The sequence below is a fragment of the Talpa europaea genome, assembly GCF_964194135.1.
Source record: "Talpa europaea genome assembly, chromosome: 10".
NCBI lineage: Eukaryota > Metazoa > Chordata > Mammalia > Eulipotyphla > Talpidae > Talpa > Talpa europaea.
Genome location: NC_140077.1, coordinates 31,728,386 through 31,747,061, shown reverse-complemented (window position 1 = coordinate 31,747,061; position 18,676 = coordinate 31,728,386). Strand labels below are relative to the sequence as shown.

Genomic DNA, 18,676 nt, shown 5'->3' with positions numbered 1-18,676 from the left:
ACAAATAATCCAGTCAAAAAATGGGCAGAAGAGTTAAAAAGAAACTTCTCTGAAGAAGAAATGCAAATGGCCAACAGGCATATGAAAAAATGTTCAACATCACTTGTAATCAGGGAAATGCAAATCAAAACTACCATGAGATACCATCTTACACCAGTGAGAATGGCACATATTAAAAAAACTAGCAACAACAAATGCCAGCGAGGTTGTGGAGAAAAAGGAACTCTCCTGCACTGTTGGTGGGAGTGCAAACTGGTCCAACCACTATGGAGAGCTGTGTGGAGATTTCTGGACCTACTAAACATAGAGCTTCCATATGATCCAGCAATTCCACTCCTAGGTATTTACCCAAAGGACACAGAAACATCAATTCCAAAGAGCACCTGCACTCCTATGTTTATAGCAGCACTGTTTACAATAGCTAAGCTTTGGAAACAACCCAAATGCCCAAAAATAGATGACTGGATCAAGAAGATGTGGTACATATACACCATGGAATATTACTCAGCATTCAAAAAAGATAAACACATGCAATCTACAGCAACATGGATGGCGCTGGAAGGGATCATGCTCAGTGAAATAAGCCAGAAAGAAAAAGAAAAATACTGGATGGTCTCACTCATAGCAGGAATCTAGAAAATTTAAATAAGGGACCAGGGAAAAGAATAATTATAAGAAAGTAAAAATCAAAATCAACAAACAACTATGAACCAGAGACACTCTATGGAGGTGGGGGGCAGGAAGGGAAGGGATTGGGGTCAAAATAAAGGGGTTGTAATTGTATGGGGAATATAAAAATAAAATTTATAATAAAAAAATAAAGTAAAAATAAATAAAATAAAATAATTTTAAAAAGGGTGGATTTTATAGTACATGAAATTTATCTTATGGGCTGAACTGGCTCCTCCTTCCTACCGTCAATTCATATGCTGAGCTCCTACCCTCCAGTACCTCGGGATATGATATCATTTGGCAAAGAGCTTTATTTATTCATTTGTTTGTTTGTTTATTATTTATTTTTAAAGATTTTATTTATACAAGCACTGGGTGCAGACAGAAGCGCGGGAGGGTGAGAGAATTCACCAGAGCCAGAGTGGAGAGGAGAGCAGAGCAGGCAGACTGACGAAATACACTGCTGAGGGGAGCAGCCAGCGGGTGGCAGGAGAGGTCTGTGCGCCATGTGGGATGCTCGCCCTGTGGTTGGGGATTAAACTGACGTTGCAGACACAACCCAGCGCTCAACCTCTGCACCACTGGGGAAGTGCCATTTTTTAGATTTATTTATTTATACAAGAACCAGGGTACAGGCCAGATGCGTGGGAGGGTGAGAGGATTCACCAGAGACAGAGTGGGGAACAGAACAGGCAGACTGACGAAATACACTGCTGAGGGGAGTAGCGGGCACGACAGGAGAAGTCTGCGGTGCCTGGGGAAGATCTCTAAAGAGGTAGTTTAAGTGAGATAATTAGGATGAGTCCTAATCCTAGTATGACTGATGGCTTCATAAAAAAAGGGAAGACCATGTGAAAACAGAGCTAAGTTGGTTATCTATAAGACAAAAAGATTAGACTCAGAATCAAGCAATGCTGGAGGTTGCTTCCTAGTTGGGTAAGGCTGAACATATTACTTCAACTTTGTAACTTCAGTAATATCTTACAAATGGCTTTTGTGTAGAATTGGTATGAAATCAACTATACCATTCGGAATACCATTCTGTACAATAGTAATGTTTGATTAATGAAGACATTACCTTTAGTGTATTCCTTACTGTGTTTGCCACCTACTATATGCCATTTCAGAAGTATTACTGTAGTTTATGACAAACATACCTGTTCATGAAGTAAGGGAAAAATAAAAGACTCTCAAAATTTCAAAATTGTTTGCCTTTAACAGTCATATTGTTCAGTCACTTCTCTTTAGAGATGAGTAAATAAAGGCTGGTCCAGGAGGAAAAGTGACTTGGTTAGGCAGACCTATATATGTGCCTCCCCTCACTTTTGAGAAGCCAGCAAAGAACACCTATGAGCACTGTAATTTCAAAGCTTGTCAGCACTTTAGAGGCACCAGAAAAATAGCAAGATTATGACAACACATAAAGTATGTTTAGGAGAAAATAAAATCAAACCATTATTTTCAATTTGAATACACCACTCAAAATAATTATACCTTTATTGAGGTCAAGTTCTTCATCATCCTCCTCCTTCTTCTGTTTCTCTTCTGTACCATCAGTCTTTTCGGTTGATACCCACTGTATTTCTCCACTTGTCTCTTGCCACTCTCCACTCTTATCATGCTGAGTGGTGGGAGCATCTTTGATCAACTCATCTGTTTTACTTTCTGCCAACTGGGCTGCTCGCTCTCGCTCAAGGAATAGCTGATAAAAATTATTTTTGAAGATCATTAAAAAGAGAAGATCATCAATCAACATGTGTGTACCCAAATAAAAGGTTGTTTGCTTTTAAGCATCAATAGCTCTAAGAAGCATGCTATCTAGTAAAAAGGGTACCAGTAAAAGCCCGTGCTCTAGATCCTATTAGAGACCAAAACCAAAGTGTAAGTGCTACTGAGAGTGAATCAAGTAAGTTAAGTGTATCTACTAATGATGCAGGCATTGTTTGTAAAAATGAAAGTCTTAATACTGTTTGCCCCTTAATTTGAATATGACAGGAAATTCAAGGTAAAAAAACAAAAAACAAAAAAAAAAACAACAAACAAAAAAAAAACAGACTTGATTAAAAAAAATTTCATGAGCAGACTGGAAGGAAGAAAGAACATTGAGTAAAACTATTTAACATTGGGGAAAAGGAACATGACTTCATTGAAAGAAATTCAAAAAGATAAACAACAATCAGTAAAAATAAGAAGGAAAGGTCTCAGAGAAAAACCCAGAACTGTAGCTCAACTGGTACTGACAATGGAAGTGTAACTGTCAGTGAAAGTTCACACTAAAAACTCTAAGTCAACAGGGAACACACCAAATCCCTTGTCTTCACTTACTTCATTTTCCCTTTTCCTTCCCTCTCTGCTGGTATAGTGTTGAAATACAGAAAACATTTAATATACTCACTGTTATGATTTGGGGTTAAATACAAATATCTGAAAGTTAAATGCCAAGTAGAACTCAAAGATTTGCTTATTATATAGAAGAGTTTGTATATAAAGTTTAATACTCTTAAAAAATAAATTTAAGCTTTATATAATGCAAAATTTCTTAAAGTTGGCTCAAGAAATTCCCAGGGTTTCTGGCGCTCCTTTCAAGAAATCTGTGAGGTCAAAATTATATTCATAATAGTATTAAAGAAGTCAACTGACTTATCGCTTCAATGGGTAACAAAACAAGTGCCTCTGTTTTATAATTACCTCAGTTTTAATTTCTAATTCAGTAAATATCAATAGAAAGCAAAAGTTCTTGGGATTCCTAACCGTTTTTAAGAATATAAAGTAATGAGATCAAAATGTTTGAGAAGTTGATGGGCTACTCATGACTCAAAACAATGAAGCTGTTTCTGAAGACAGCAGTACAGGTTTTAAAAATAAAAAGGGTGAACAGGTTGGTAATGGCTTTGGAAACAATGAATGGGATGGTTCATTACTGCTTCTAAACAGGTACAAACTATCACTTAAGGAAATGACAAAGGTAGCTAGGAACCCACTAAATGGGCAAAAATTTTAATGCCCAACATTGTCAAGATACAAGGACATATACAGATTTTGGTGGGGAAGTAAAATTGGAGATGTGGGGCCTCCCTGGTGGCACAAGGGGTTAAGACGCAGCTCTATGAAACTATCCTTAGCCACTGCAGCACGAGTTCGATTCCTGGCCAGGGAGCTGACCCATGTGGCACAGCAGACCTTTCCTGATTTGCCCGCCGCTCCCCTCAGCAGTGTATTTCAGTCAGTCTACCTGTGCTGCTCCCCACTCTGTGAATCCGCTCACCTCCCACACCTCTGGCCTGTACTGCAGTTCTTGTATGTATAAATAAATAAATCTTTAAAAAATAAATAAATAATACTGGAGATGTGGTGGTGTGTGTTTGGTGATCGGGGTGGGAAAAGATGGGGACATGAATTTTAAGTGTGTATATTCTGACATAATTCCTAAGTCAGGAAATTACTCATAGTCCAGGCACAGATCAGATAGTATATATTGGAGGAATTTATCTGGATGGGATGGAGCTAGAGACTGAGTCCTAATTTGTTGCTAATGATCTATTTGTGAGACATAAATATGCCTTCTGCTTTTTGTTAACAATGCCTAATGAGTCATTACACAGTTGAAGACAACTAGCAGAGTAAAATAATGGCACACTATAACCCAGTTTACCTAAGATCGCTGACTGGTGCAGGAGGGAAAGAGGGAGGAAAAGAAGGTATAATTGATAAAGAAATTGGACAGGTACAACAAATCAAAGGTGTTAAGTTATTGCTTACCTGAACTAAAGCCTGAACAGCATGAACTTGTCCTACTATCCTTAAACTATCATCTCCTTCTCCACCACAAAAGGAAGAATCAAAAGAACACGATGTTTCCATGTTGACAAGACAATGCCGATTCCGAGCACTATACTCCACTAGATTAATCAGTAGACCTAAACCCTACAAAAAATTAAAGAGAATTAAAAGCAAATGAGTACAAAATGCATAACTTTCAGTGGTAGTTAGAAACCTATTATCTGTTCTATAAACAAAAAACTGGTTCAAAGTCATCATGTATGACTGTAGCCTTCCAAAAGAATGATTTAATTTTTAGGCTCCCTGGTGGCATAGGGATTAAGTGTCTAGCACTGTCACCGAGAGGGCACGTGATGGCCTCAGTTCCATCCCCAGCCAGGGAGCTAATCCACATATGGCACAGCAGACCTCTCTTGTCTAGCCCCAGTACCCCCTTAGCAGTATGTTTCAGTAGATCTGCCAATTCTGCTCCCCTGCCTATTATCTCTGGTGAAAAGTCTCACCCGCTACACCCCAGTTCTTTTATGTATTAAGAAATAATTAAATCTTTTTTTAAAATGATTTAATTTTTGGGCCACCACTGGTGGCGCAGGCAGTTGAGCGCAGTGCTGTGAAGCCGTTTGCAGCCTCTGCAGCATGGGTTTGATTCCAGCCAACCGGCGAGATACGCACATGGCACAGCAGACCTCTCCTGTCTCGCCTGCTGCTCACCTCAGCGATGTATTTCAGTCAGTCTGCCTGTTCTGTTCCCTGCTCTGTCTCTGATGAATCCTCTCACCCTCCTCTCACACATCTGGCCTGTACCCTGGTTCTTGTATGCATGAATAAATAAATCTTAAAAAAAAAAGATTTACTTTTTAATCCCTGTTAGTTACCTTCTTTTTATTTTTTACATTGGCCCTGTCATGGCTTTCTTTAGTACAGTAAGAGGTATGTTCATAAGGAACCCACTGAAACATATATCAAACAACTGACTCTTCAAGGCCAAAAAGACATTCTCATCATTTTACAAGGTTCAAGCATGCATTTCTGAAAGTCACTTCAACTCACCAGCACTCGAATATCAAATCTTTGCTCCTGAGGTAGGTACTTTGGAACCTGAAGCACACAGTTCATTGCTGTGCCAATCAAGCCATCCTGTTCTCCTGTTTTAGTGCTGCCCCACTCTGAAACAAAGAATGGGAAGAGTATAAAAGCTGTTTTCATTTTTCTTTGTCACAACAACTATTTATTAAAATGGGTATTAAGGGCCTCCCCTCGTGGTGCAGCAGTTAAGCGCTGGGTTGCGAGGCTGCCCGCAGCCTCTGCAGCACCAATTCGATCCCCGGACGCCGGCAAGGGTCCCACAAAAAATAAAATAAAATAAATTAAATTAAAATAAAATGGATATTAAAGTTAGAAATGTGTTAGTATTCCTTTAGTGAAATACACTGTTAGAACTATAATATTTCAAAGTCAAGCTAAAAATATCAAATGGCTCTAAACTGATTCTAAAAATAGCAAATTCTATGAGCAGTTAAATTCATATATGAATAATTACAAGGAAAAAGATACAAATAGAAATAATTTGCTTTTACTTCTACTATGCAATCTTTCAATGAGAATATAATGAAAAAATGACTTACCATTATCATTGGTTAAATTGAGCAACACCCCAATGATGGCCCTCATGCAATCTTCCACTGCTTTGCCCACATGGTTAGTTACATTCTGGTGAGGCAGAGACTTACTGTCAGGTGAACATATACTATTCTCAGCTCGGTTATACTGCTGAATCAATTCTTCACAATGTTGTAATGCTCTAAAGAGAAAACAAAAATTAAGACTGTTAAGCTAAACAAAAAAATAACTATACTAAGAACTTATTTTTACTTAGGTAAGTTTTTTTTTTTTAATTTGTAATAAATACTGTCAAAATCATTTTTGTTTTCCAGAAATTCTAATGTATTAACAAGTCAGCTATATACCAAGTATGTCTAATACCACATTGGGTAGTAAATTTGATTTAGGGAAAACACAATTTTAAATTTTCTAAGCAATTTTAAAAATGATGGATGCAAAAGTTTATATCTATACTACCTACTCTACTATTAGTCGGCTCCTTATTTCCCATGAGTTGTTCCCCATTTTACCAATCTCTCCAACACAACAGACCTACCACAACCCCTCCCCAAACAAGGTGAAATCTTTAAGAGCTAACACTGGACACTTCTAAATTTCATTTACATGCTTTTTTCATTTAGAATGCAAGTGTTTTGGGGCCTCCCTGGTAGGGCAAGGGATTAAGTTGCAGCATTAGGAAGCTATCCGCAGCCCGCTGCTCCCCTCCAGCAGTGTATTTCAGTCAACTCGCCTATTTTGTTCCCCACTCTGTCTCTTGTGAACCCTCTCTCTCACCGCCCCGCCCCCCGCACCTCTGGCCTGTACCCCAGTTCTTGTATGCATAAATAAATAAATCTTTAAAACAAAAATAGAATGCAAGTGCTTAGCAGGTAGAATATTATATATACTATTATTATTTCATAATAAAATGACCTTGTATAAACAGGTATTAAACATTTTATAAGCATTAATGCAAATCATGTTTTTTAACATGAGGTCAGTTAGCTTGTTTCCTAGCCAGCCACACAAGCCTATTAGCTGCACCCAAGAATTCTCAAGATGCTAACCCAAATAACAAGGAAACATGATTCTTAAATCTAGTATTTCTGAAAACTTTCTAAATCACCAAGTCCATAAATTAAAAGATAAAATCTATGAGAGAGAAGGTAAACTAATTGTGTCAACTGATTTTTTCTGTATTTTATACCACAGGAAACCCTTAATGAAAACTGTACTATATGTAAATCACCCTCTAGCTGCTCTTGAAAACATATCCTTTGATTAGAGCAAAACATACCCTTTAGTAGACATGAAGTGCTCCTCCTGTCTATTCTAAAATAAATCATTAGGATGGTTGGGGATGAATTACCATGCTTTTGTTGTTAAGTGCCTTATATGGGATGGTGCTAACTTGTGGTTTTGGTTGGGAAATGCAAGGGAGAATGACAGGGATATATTAATCTTGCAATATGGGATCCCTATATTTACCAGGGTTCTATTGAAACATATATATGTATGTGTGTGAAAGTCAGATGAATGCTCTATCATACACATCTAATTCTGATCTCTACTACCATATAGTACCATCTACTACCATCTCTACTACAATAGGGCTGTTGTATTAAATAACTTCTCTTAAAAAGGTGCCTGTCAGAGATCTTGATATATATACAGGCATTTTGAAAATTGACAGATTTAACTAGTAAGAATATTCTTTTGGTAAGGGAAGGTAAAACATGGTAACAATTAGAATACATGCTTTTAAGGGGACTCAGTATGACAGAAAATTTAAGATGCAAGACAAAAAGAGATGTGAAAAAACCTTATAGATTAAAGATAGCAGAGACTACTACAAATTTGAACACTGTCTAGATATATGATATTAAGTGATTAATTTATATGGTATGAAAATGGTATTATGACTATATTTTTAGGGTCCTCCTAGAGATTATATAAGCAAATATTTGCAGATGAAATATGAAATCTGTAATTTGCTACAAAATATAGAACAGGGAATATATAGCATTACAGATGGAGATAAGAATGGCCATGATTGGTACTTATTTAAGCTGACTGACATGTACACTGGAGCTTATCATACAATTTGTCTATTTCTGTCTATGCTTGAAATTCTCCAAAATAAAAGGTTAAAAAAAAAAAACCCATAAACTTGAGTTAGACTGTAGTGGACCTTTGATACTATTCTAGGGACTTAGGACATATACCTAAAGATAATAAGAAATCATAAGAATTAGGGCTTATTTTTACAAAGCAGAGATTTGGAAAAGGTTAACTCCCTGTAGTTTTATGCTAGGTTAGAGGTCAGAGAAGTAGGGCAGAGACACCAAAAAATAGGATAAAGATAGAAAGAGGCTGTTGTACCAAGCTAGAACCAGGACTGCAGACATATTTGGAAATTTTACATCACTGAGGTGATAGCACTGGCCAGCTGTCATGCAAGGCAAACGGGGAAGAGTGTGGAATGGGGAAGCTAGATACAGGTCTGGGAAAACAGGTATAAATAAAGTGCAGACCAGATCTAGTAAAGTTCATTTATAATAAAATAAGGACTATTAAGTGTTAATTACATGCCAAACACTACTTTAAGTTTCACACACATACATATATACATACACTTGTCATACAATATGCATTTCTATATATTTACATATTATTATAGGCAACACACGTTTAAAATAATTAAAAATTGGGCCTCCCTGGTGGCACAGGGGTTAAGCACAGCACTGTGAAGCTATCTGCAGCCTCTGTAGCACGACTTCAATCCCTGCCAGTCAGAGAGCTGCCCACATGGCACAGCAGACTTCTGTCTTGCCCGCTGCTCCCCTCAGCAGTGTATTTCAGTCAGTCTGCCTGTTCTGTTCCCCACTCTCTCTCTGGTGAATCTTCTCACCCTCCCCAAACCTCTGGCCTGCACTCCAGTTCTTCTATGCATAAATAAATCTTAAAAAAATAATTCAAAATATGCATTAGTTTCTATTTTTAAATGTTACATATAATTCACAATATTAACATAACATACATATTGTATTTTACTTTATGACCAATCCAAATGTTTTAAGTAGATAAAATATTTCAGAAAACTTACTTAGCTGATGAAACAATGAGTTGTGAATCTTTATACGCTATCAAGTAGCTCTGATTCTCTGGATTATGCACCGTTACCTAAAAGTGAAAATTTGAAATGATGTGTGGCAATCTATAATTTTCATTCATTCATATATAAAACACTATGTCTAGTTCTCTAACATGAGTAAAGTCAGCCCTTTATATCTAAGAAAATAAAAACCCACATGTTTAGATTTAATATAATAGAGCCACTGATTTATTACACAATTAAAACATCACTGCTGGGCCTCCCCGGTGGCGCAGCGGTTGAGCGCTGGGTTGCGAAGCTGCCCGCGGCCTCTGAGGCGCCGGTTCAATCCCCGGCTGCTCCCCGGCCACCGGAGGAGGGTCCCACATGTCTGCCGCCCGCTGCTCCCCTCAGCAGTGTGCTTCGGTCCTTCTGCCTGCTCTGCTCCCCGCTCTGGCTCTGGTGAATTCTCTCACCCTCCCGCGCTTCTGACTGTACCCAGTGCATGTATAAACAAAACAAACAAATAAATAAATGAAACATGCCTCAATTAAAAAAAAAAAAATTAAAAAAAAAAAATCACTGCTGTAAGTGCTTGTTCTTAATTAACATTTTCTACACTAAATATTCACTGTAATGAACTACCAACCACTTTGAAAGTAAGAAAAGAAGAGTTTCCAATTTATAAGCAAATGATACTTTAAAGTGCCTAAGTGGGTTCATTCAGAATTTTTAAAATTTTATCTGTTATCCAATATAACTGAAATACTAGAAGAGAGAACAGGCTATTTCAATTTCAATACCCAGCAAATACAATGTGGTAACACAATCTATGACCCTGAAATTCAGAGACAGCTTGAATTCTAATCAATGCTGATCCAGGTTAAGTCATTACTATTATCCAAAAAACAAATATACTTTGACATATAACAGGTATCATACTTCAAAGTCAAATTTTATTACAAACTGTCTCAAATAGCTAAATAGAGAAAATCCTTAATTTTAAAAAAAAACCCTGACTAGACTTAACTATTATTTTTCACAAACAAGTAAATATATTTAAGCAAAATTCCACATTAAGAATATTAATATTTTGCAATATAACAAACTTGACAAACAAGGTTTCACATGGAACAATATGCATATTCTCTCAAAATTAAGCTGCTCATTAAATTTGTTCATTAACATTGGTTGCTAAAAGAATGTGTTACAATTTCAATTTGGATTAACCAATGTGAAAATATTTGGCAGTCTCACACAAACTCAGTCATGATTAAGATTATTTTCCCCAAATAGCTGTCCAACCCTTTCTGCCTCCACTGCTACCATGGGGGTCCATGAAAAAACTGTGACAAAGGGACAAAAAGAAAAAAAAAAAAGCAGGTTCTAAAGTGCACCCTTGATTACACCCACCCTTGAAAATGAATCATGCATGTTGTCAATTTTGAGCAGTTACTTCAGGAGAGAATCAAAGTGAAAGGGAAAGCAGTGGAGGGGTATGACCATTGACTAAAGCAAGAGCAAGATCACTGTAACTTCTGAGGTGCCTTTTTCCAAAAGGTTTTTGAAATTATCTCACCAAAAAAAGAGTATCTGAGGAATAATCACTTGTGTGATTGGTTAGATGTACCTGCCAATAGCAAGGAGGTTACAAATTACAATATTTCCAGATTAACCAGGATAAAGAGGAGGAAGATGAGGATTAAAGCTCATTTATCTGGAATATTTTGTATGAGTTTGTGAATAAAACTTGGGAACCAAAAGCAAAACAAGTAGCTGTCCATACTTACACTTTCCAAAACTCGTAAACATCTCTCTGCTCCCCAGAGTGAGGCTACTAGTTTCTCTTCATCCTCATCTCTACTTAAGTGATCTACACATTCTTTCACTAGGAAAAATGAAATGGATAAATGTTAGTATATTCATCATCTCCACACTTACCTAAGCTTAAATTACATTAAAAATTGTGAGTACATATGCTAGAACCTCTCAGAACTTTATTCTGGCTTATACTATGAAATATTAAAATGTATGAGATTCCATTTTATTATAACCTTATTTCCATAAAACCCAATATCAAATTGTTATAGGCCTTTCCTTTAAATGATTAGAAAAATATACACATCATCTTAAATTAAAAGCTGACACAGGAATTCTACAAAAGGACAATTATTACTGAAGTATTTAAATAAAATTATTTTCTTCAGGCTTTAAATAGTATATTAAAATATTATAAGCATGCATACAATACCTTTATCTACAATGTGATCCAGACCACCCAAAAGTCTCAGTTCTTCTTTAAACCAGTCTCCTGCTCGTTTCGAAGTGAGGGACAGCAATGTCTCCATTGCTAAATGGCCGGTCTAAAAAAAAATCACAATCACCATTAATGAATACTGACTCTTAGCAATATTGACTCTTAGCAAAGTTCTAGCCATTTGTTTTGCTATAGAAAGTTCACTGCATTTGACCTGCCCCACTTTTTTTTTTTCTATTATAGGAAATACTTTTAGAAGTAGAAGTGAACTAATTTTAAATTTTATCAGAAAAGTCTGAGCTGAAGAAATTATTATAACACTGGCTTGGTTTAACAGATAAAATCCACCATTTAAAGTACCCGACAGGGGGCCTCCCTGGTGGCACAAGGGGTTAAGCACCGCACTATGAAGCGATCCGCAGCCTCTGCAGCACGAGTTCAATCCCTGGCCGGCCAGGGAGCAACCCACATGGTGCAGCAGACCTCTCCTGTCTCGCCCACTGCTTCCCTCAGCAGTGTCTTTCAGCCAGTCTGCCTGTTCTGCTCCCCACTCTGTCTCTGGTGAATCCTTTCACCCTCCCCCCATCTCTGGCCTGTACCCCAGCTCTTGTGCATAAATAAATAAATCTTTTAAAAAAATATTTAAGTACTTAACTGTTCAATAAAATATGTACTGATGTTATTGTTTAGAACAGAGGTTCAAGGGTGGACTGTTAGAGCCTGGTGGCACAGGGGATAAAGTCTCAGCACTATCAAGTTATCACCAGTCATGGAGGCATGAGTTTGATCCCAGCCAGGGAGCTGACCCACATATGGCACAGCAGACCTCTCCTGTCTCATCTGCTGCTCCCCTCGGCGGTGTGTTTTTGTGAATCTGACTGTTCTGCTTTCCACTGTCTCTGGGGAATCTTCTCACCCTCCCGCACCTTCACCTTACACCCCGGTTCTTGTATGCATAAATAAAAAATCTTTTAGGGGCCTCCCTGGTGGTACAAGGGTTAAGTCTCAGCACTATGAACCTATCGACAGCCACTGCAGCATGTGTTCGATCCCTGGCCAGGGAGCTGAGCCACATGGCACAGCAGACCTCTCCTGACTTGCCCGCTGCTCCCCTTAGCCAAGTATTTCTGTGGATCTACCTGTTCTGCTTCCCACTGTGTCTCTCGTGAATCCTCTTACCACCCCCGCACCTCTGGCCTACACCGCAGCTCTTGTATGTATAAATAAATCCTTAAAATAAACAAATAAATCTTAAAAAAAAATAGCAACTGTTTTAATTTTAATCGTGAGTAAACTATTTAAGAAGGTAAGAAGTGAGTCTCCCCTGGTGGCGCAGTGGTTGAGCGCTGGGTTGCGAGGCTGCCCGCAGCCTCTGCAGCGCCAGTTCAATCCCCAAATCCCCAACCACTGGCGAGGTCCCAAAAAAAAAAAAAAAAAAAAAAAAAAAAAAAAAAAGGTAAGAAGTGTTGTAAGAAGGGCCTCCATGGTGGCGCAGCGGTTGAGCACTGGGTTGCGAAGCTGCCCGAAGCCTCTACAGCGCCGGTTCGATCCCCGGGAGCAACCCGGCCACTGAAGGAGGGTCCCACATGGCGCGCAGACCTCTCCTGCCGCCCGCTGCTCCCCTCAGCAGTGTACTTCGGTCCTTCTGCCTGTTCTGCTCCCAGCTCTCACTCTGGTGAATTCTCTCACCCCCCCGCGCTTCTGACTGTACCCAGTGCTTGCATAAATAAATAAATAAATCTTTAAAAAAAAAAAGAAGTGTTGTAAGAAGGTTACAACACTGGTATTTGACATCCTAATAAATTCAACAAACCATGGAGGAAAAGGTCAATGAACAGGTTTATCATGCCACTTAATAGCAAATGCCTAGACAAAATCTAAAATTTGAAGAATATGGGAGGCAAAAAAATAAAGCTAAATTTATTCAGCTATGCAGCAAATTATAGGTTCAAATGTATTATTTATATCATTTAAAAATAGCATATATTGCAGAAACAGTACAAGTAAATAAAAATTCCCAATATTTAAATAATTTGTCGAGACGGAGGAACCGTTTATCCACCATCTGATCATGGCAGCTACTTTAGTCAGAGAAAGGAATGAATACATGTCAATTTTGTATCTTGCCATTTCAAGTTAACTTGCTTTTCCCCTTAATTCCCACACTATCCAAATCAATTCCCTACTCTACATTAACAGAGCAACATCCCAAAATCGTATCTGGCTAGCACAAAATATTCTACCATTTTTGATGCAAACACTACAGTCCTCAGTTTGGTTAACTAAGAACAGTTTAGAAAAATGTTTAAATTATCTTCTTTTTCTTTTTTTTTAAAAGATTTATTTATTTATACATACAAGAACTGGGGTACAGGTCAGAGTTGTGGTGGGTGAGAGGACTCACCAGAGACAAAGTGGGGAACAGAACTGGGGGATCTACTGAAATACACTGCTAAGGGGAGCAGCAGGCAAGTCAGGAGAGGTCTGCTGCGCCATGTGGGTAGCTCCTTGGCCAGAGATCGAACTCGTACTGCAGTGGCTGTGGAGAGCTTCATAGGTTGCATCTTAATAACCCCTTGCACCACCAGGGAGGCCCTAAATAGTTTTATCTTCACAGGCCTAGTAACCTCTGGGGTATTACTGATTCTACAAGTGAAAAAGCTAAAATAACTGGAAACAAACAAAGGCAACATAAATCATCTTAAACATGGGGAGTTGTTTTGAGTGTTGAGGTCTGCAGCTAGCCATGACTCCAATTATATGGGACAGTGCTCTAAGAAAGAGGGCAGGTGCACAGAAATCTTTCTTCTGAGTCATGGGTTTTTGAAGCAGTTAATCAGACACCTTGAGACACTCCAGAGTAAGAAAATATTCATTGAAAATGACTCTTGCAAATCCTCTGAATCTTTATTCCTGAAGGCCACAGTAAGCAACAGTTCAAGTTCTTTTTTTTTTTTAATAAAGATTTTTTTTTAAGATTTATTTATTTAGGCATACAAGAACTGGGGCACAGGCCAGAGGTGTGGGAGGTGAAGGATTCACCACAGACAGCAGGGAACAGAACAGGCAGACTGACCGAAATACACTGCTGAGGGGAGCAGCGGGCGAGTCAGGAGAGGTCTGCTGCGCCATGTTGGGCAAATCCCTGGCTGGGGATCGAACCTGTGCTGCAGAGGCTGCAGACAGCTTCGTAGGTTGCGTCTTAACCCCCTGCGCCATCAGGGAGGCCCAAGACTTCAAATTCTTAATAGCTTAAATGTAGGTTCTGCATTTAAAAAAAAAAAAATCTAGAAAAAGGATAAGGCAAAATGCAATAGAAAATTAGTGTTAAGAAATTTAAATACAAATGGGCTAGTTTAGGAATTATAAGCAGAAAACCTGCAAGAATTTGCTGCACTGTAAACTAAGAGAGGTTACGAGATGTTAAATGATTTACCCAAAGTCACACAGTTGCTATGACTAATTAAAAACATTCTTAAAATATTTTCATTTTATAGTGGAAAGAAGGAACCTACCGTTATATTTTCTAGATCAAGATGCTTGTTGTGTACAGTTTCACATAGCCGTCGAATTTTTTCTTTAATTTTGTTCATGTCTTTTTCATTCAGTAGCTTAGCTGAAGAAGCATCTTGTTCCAGTTCTAGGAGTCGAATCATTAGATCCAGGCTAGCTCTATCAAGATCCATGTTCAAACGATCTCTACTCAATATGTACATGAGGGCAGCTGTACAAAGGGAGAGATTCTTCAACAGACCCAAAAAAAAAAAAGGTAATATAAAGCAATTAGTGACAATTTCAAAAATAAGATCATCGTTTTGACATTTGTGCACATGCTGAAAATGTTTTCAGTAAAATTTCCCCCTTTTACAATAGTCTAAGGAAACATAGATTAAATAATCACTTGCTTAAAATTTTCCTTCCTAGAAACCTTCCCCATAAGAACACCCCAAAGCAAGGAGAGTGTAAGTAGAATTACATATCTTTGGCCATTCTGAGTTAAGTAAAAATTGTACAGAATATAGGGTCTCGCCGGTGGCGCAAGGCAAAAGCACCACACTATGAGGCAGTCCGCAGCCTCTGCAGCATGAGTTCGATCCCTGGCGGGCCAGAGAGAAACCAACATGGCAAGGCAGACCGCTGCTGTCTTACCCAATGTTCCGCTCAGCAGTGTATTTCAGTCAGTCTGCCTGTTCTGTTCCCCACTCTGTCTCTGGTGAATCCTCTCACCCCCTGCATCACTGGCCTATTCCCCAGCTCTTGTATGCATAAATAAATAAATCTTTAAAAACAAAAAACTTTACAAAATATATATCCTACTATAATACGTGTATCTAATACTTATGATATAATAAAATCAAATCTCAGTTTTTTTTAAATCAATAAACTGAATGTTTTAAAATCTTTCCCCACAATTTAGCTATTACTTTCTGCAAAATAGTGAGTTTTTATAAACTGTAGGATATAGTATATAAACCTTGTATGATCAAATTAACACATGGACCACTTTCTTTAAAATAAATGAATCAAGTCTGTTTGAACCAACTAATTTAAAAAATTATTAATATACTTTTTTAAAAAACATTTAGTTTTTTTTTTAATATTTATTTATTTATACAAGCACTGCGTACAGTCAGAAGCACGGGAGGGTGAGAGAATTCACCAGAGCCAGAGCGGGGAGCAGAGCAGGCAAAAGGACTGAAGTACACTGCTGAGGGAAGGAGCGGGCGGCAGGAGAGGTCTGTGCGCCATGTGGGACCCTCCTCCGGTGGCTGGGGAGCAGCCGGGGATAGAGCCAGCTCTGCAGTGCCGGTTCGATCCCCGGCTGCTTCCCGGCCACTGGAGGAGGGTCCCACATGGCGCGCAGATCTCTCCTGCCGCCCGCTGCTCCCCTCAACAGTGTGCTTCAGTCCTTCTGCCTGTTCTGCTCCCCGCTCTGGCGAATTCTCTCACCCTCCCTCGCTTCTGACTGTACCCAGTGCTTGTATAAATAAATAAATAAATCTTTAAAAAAAAAAAAAAAGTAGGAAAAGTTTAGACTAGTTAATTAAATGTTTATACAAAAATTATTTTTGGAAATTAAGATGTCTCAATATAGGCCATGGGAGATCCACTGCCCTCCAGAACACATTGGTCCTCTCATAAGTATAAAACAAAGAAGTTTAATTTTAGCTCCCATGTTTTCTCCCTCATTATTCTGTAGATGCTATAAAACGTGGTAATGGGAGTTACCTCATTCAGACTTTAACTTTCAGTTTCATCAGACTCATTACTACATTATGTCATTTAATCTGTATTGGGAACATAACTTCCTTGAACAAAAAGGTAATCAAATTATCTCAAAATACCCCTTTTGATCACTGCCTATTTTCTTCTACTTTCAAAATTATTATTTTTACTGCCTAAAATTTAGAAGACAGTTATAATGGAAAATGAGGAATTTATTCCTTTTCACAGTGGGTTATGTCCTAGATTCTACATCCAGATAAAATGTTATAGGAAAAAAAAAAATTAAGGCTGTATTTCAAAGCCATTTTTCCACACTGTAAATATCAAATACTAAAAGATTTTCCATAGTACTTTGCAATTAAAAGGATCAATGTTAACAGAATTAAATCGCTAGTATAGTAGGTATATTAGCAGTCTGAGAAAATAATCTTAAGTATTTTTTTAAGTAAAAACTTATGGCATAGGGCCTCTCTGGTGGCCCAGGGGTTAAGTCTCAGCACTATAAGCTATCACTAGCCACTGCAGCACGAGTTTGATGCCTGGCCAGGTAGCTAACCCACATGGTACAGCAAACCTCTCCTGTCTGGCCCACTGCTCCCCTCTCAGCAGTGTATTTCAGTACATTCACCTGTTCTGCTCCCCATTCTGTCTTTGGAGAGTCATCTCCCCCTCCCGCGCCCCCTGTATCTCTGGCCTATACTCCAGTTCTTGTATGCATAAATAAATAAATCTTTTTAAAAAGCCACAAAACTTATGGCATTAAGCTTTACATATTTAATGAATAAAACTAACTTAAGTCATAATTAGGAAATATTACAAATTAATATCCAATGAAGATATTTTTTGATAGCCAAATAAGACTAGAACTTTTAAATAATGCTTCTCAATTTCAGAAACTTAAAAATACCTGATGATGCTGGGAATCATCCAATGTTTTAAAGACCATTGCTACCATTCCATGTGCTCTCAGGTGCATTCGAAAACTGGGCATGGCACATTTAGTAGCCAAGCTAATAACACTAGAAGAAAAATATACTAGATTAGAGGGACTGAAAATAGCTAGTGCATTAGTTTGTTTGCCCAATACAAAACCAAGCAAATGGGGGGGGGGAGGGTTTAAAGCATTGCCCATACAAATCACAATATAAAAATTGCAGGCAAAAGAAATTAAGAATTTACTAATGTGATTTGGTATGCCCTATTAAAAAATACAAGTAATTATATTTACATGATCATCTTTAGAGTATGCCTTATTACCACCATTAAAAAAAGCACAAATCATCTACCTTTTATAATGTTTGGTCACAAGAAAATTACAAATCATATTTGGATAGATTCAACTGATTGGATAATTAAATCAACATATTTAAACTAATTTATCCCTTTCATGACCAGAAATTTGGGCTGAAAGAGAACTTAAAGATTCTTTAGCATAACACTTTTTTTTAAGCATCTGGAAACTGAAGACTACTATGCTAAAAGGCTACAGGTCACCCAAATTTTCTTTATTCATGTAGCATCGTGTTCTATATAAGTAAACACATTTTAACTGACTATTACAGGCCATAAACTACATCCATGATAACAAAATCATAAATGGTTCTATCCAGCTGAATATTTTTAATGAGATATATATAGCAAGCATATATTATCAAATATAAACATAAGATCTTACCTAAGGCAACGTGTGTTTAGAGGCTGAGTGCTCTTTAAGCCACTTAACAAGTACTCAATGTCATCAGTGAACTCTTGATTTTCACCAAATTCCACCACATCATTGAAGTGCTTCACATGCTGGACAACAGTATATAACTGCCAACAAAAAATAAGTCCAACTCTTTTGTAATTATGAACAGCACATATACTTTATTTACATGTATATAAAATAGTTCCTTAATGTCAATCAGATGAAATGTCTAAAAAATATTTGTAGTGGTAGGACACAGTAAGTTTATGATTTAAAAAATGTGATTATCTGTGTACTGATACTTGTTCAAGACAGCTGAAAAGCTAAACATTACATACAAAAATCTATCCATATGCAA

The 18,676-nt window shown here is 37.8% G+C and overlaps 1 protein-coding gene across 2 annotated transcripts in view; it reads right to left on the bottom strand.

Moving 5' to 3' along the window:
* Positions 1-18,676, bottom strand: part of WAPL (WAPL cohesin release factor) — a gene marked incomplete at both ends in the record, with an annotated part of 58,915 nt that overhangs the window by 4,234 nt on the left and 36,005 nt on the right. For both annotated transcript variants that reach the window (XM_084245660.1, XM_084245659.1), the window contains 10 exons: positions 2,167-2,374; positions 4,432-4,596; positions 5,503-5,618; positions 6,078-6,253; positions 9,161-9,237; positions 10,939-11,036; positions 11,400-11,511; positions 14,921-15,148; positions 17,539-17,650; positions 18,307-18,443. In XM_084245660.1, coding sequence (XP_084101786.1) covers positions 2,167-2,374; positions 4,432-4,596; positions 5,503-5,618; positions 6,078-6,253; positions 9,161-9,237; positions 10,939-11,036; positions 11,400-11,511; positions 14,921-15,148; positions 17,539-17,650; positions 18,307-18,443 — 1,429 coding nt within the window. The remainder of the gene's footprint in view (positions 1-2,166; positions 2,375-4,431; positions 4,597-5,502; positions 5,619-6,077; positions 6,254-9,160; positions 9,238-10,938; positions 11,037-11,399; positions 11,512-14,920; positions 15,149-17,538; positions 17,651-18,306; positions 18,444-18,676) is intronic.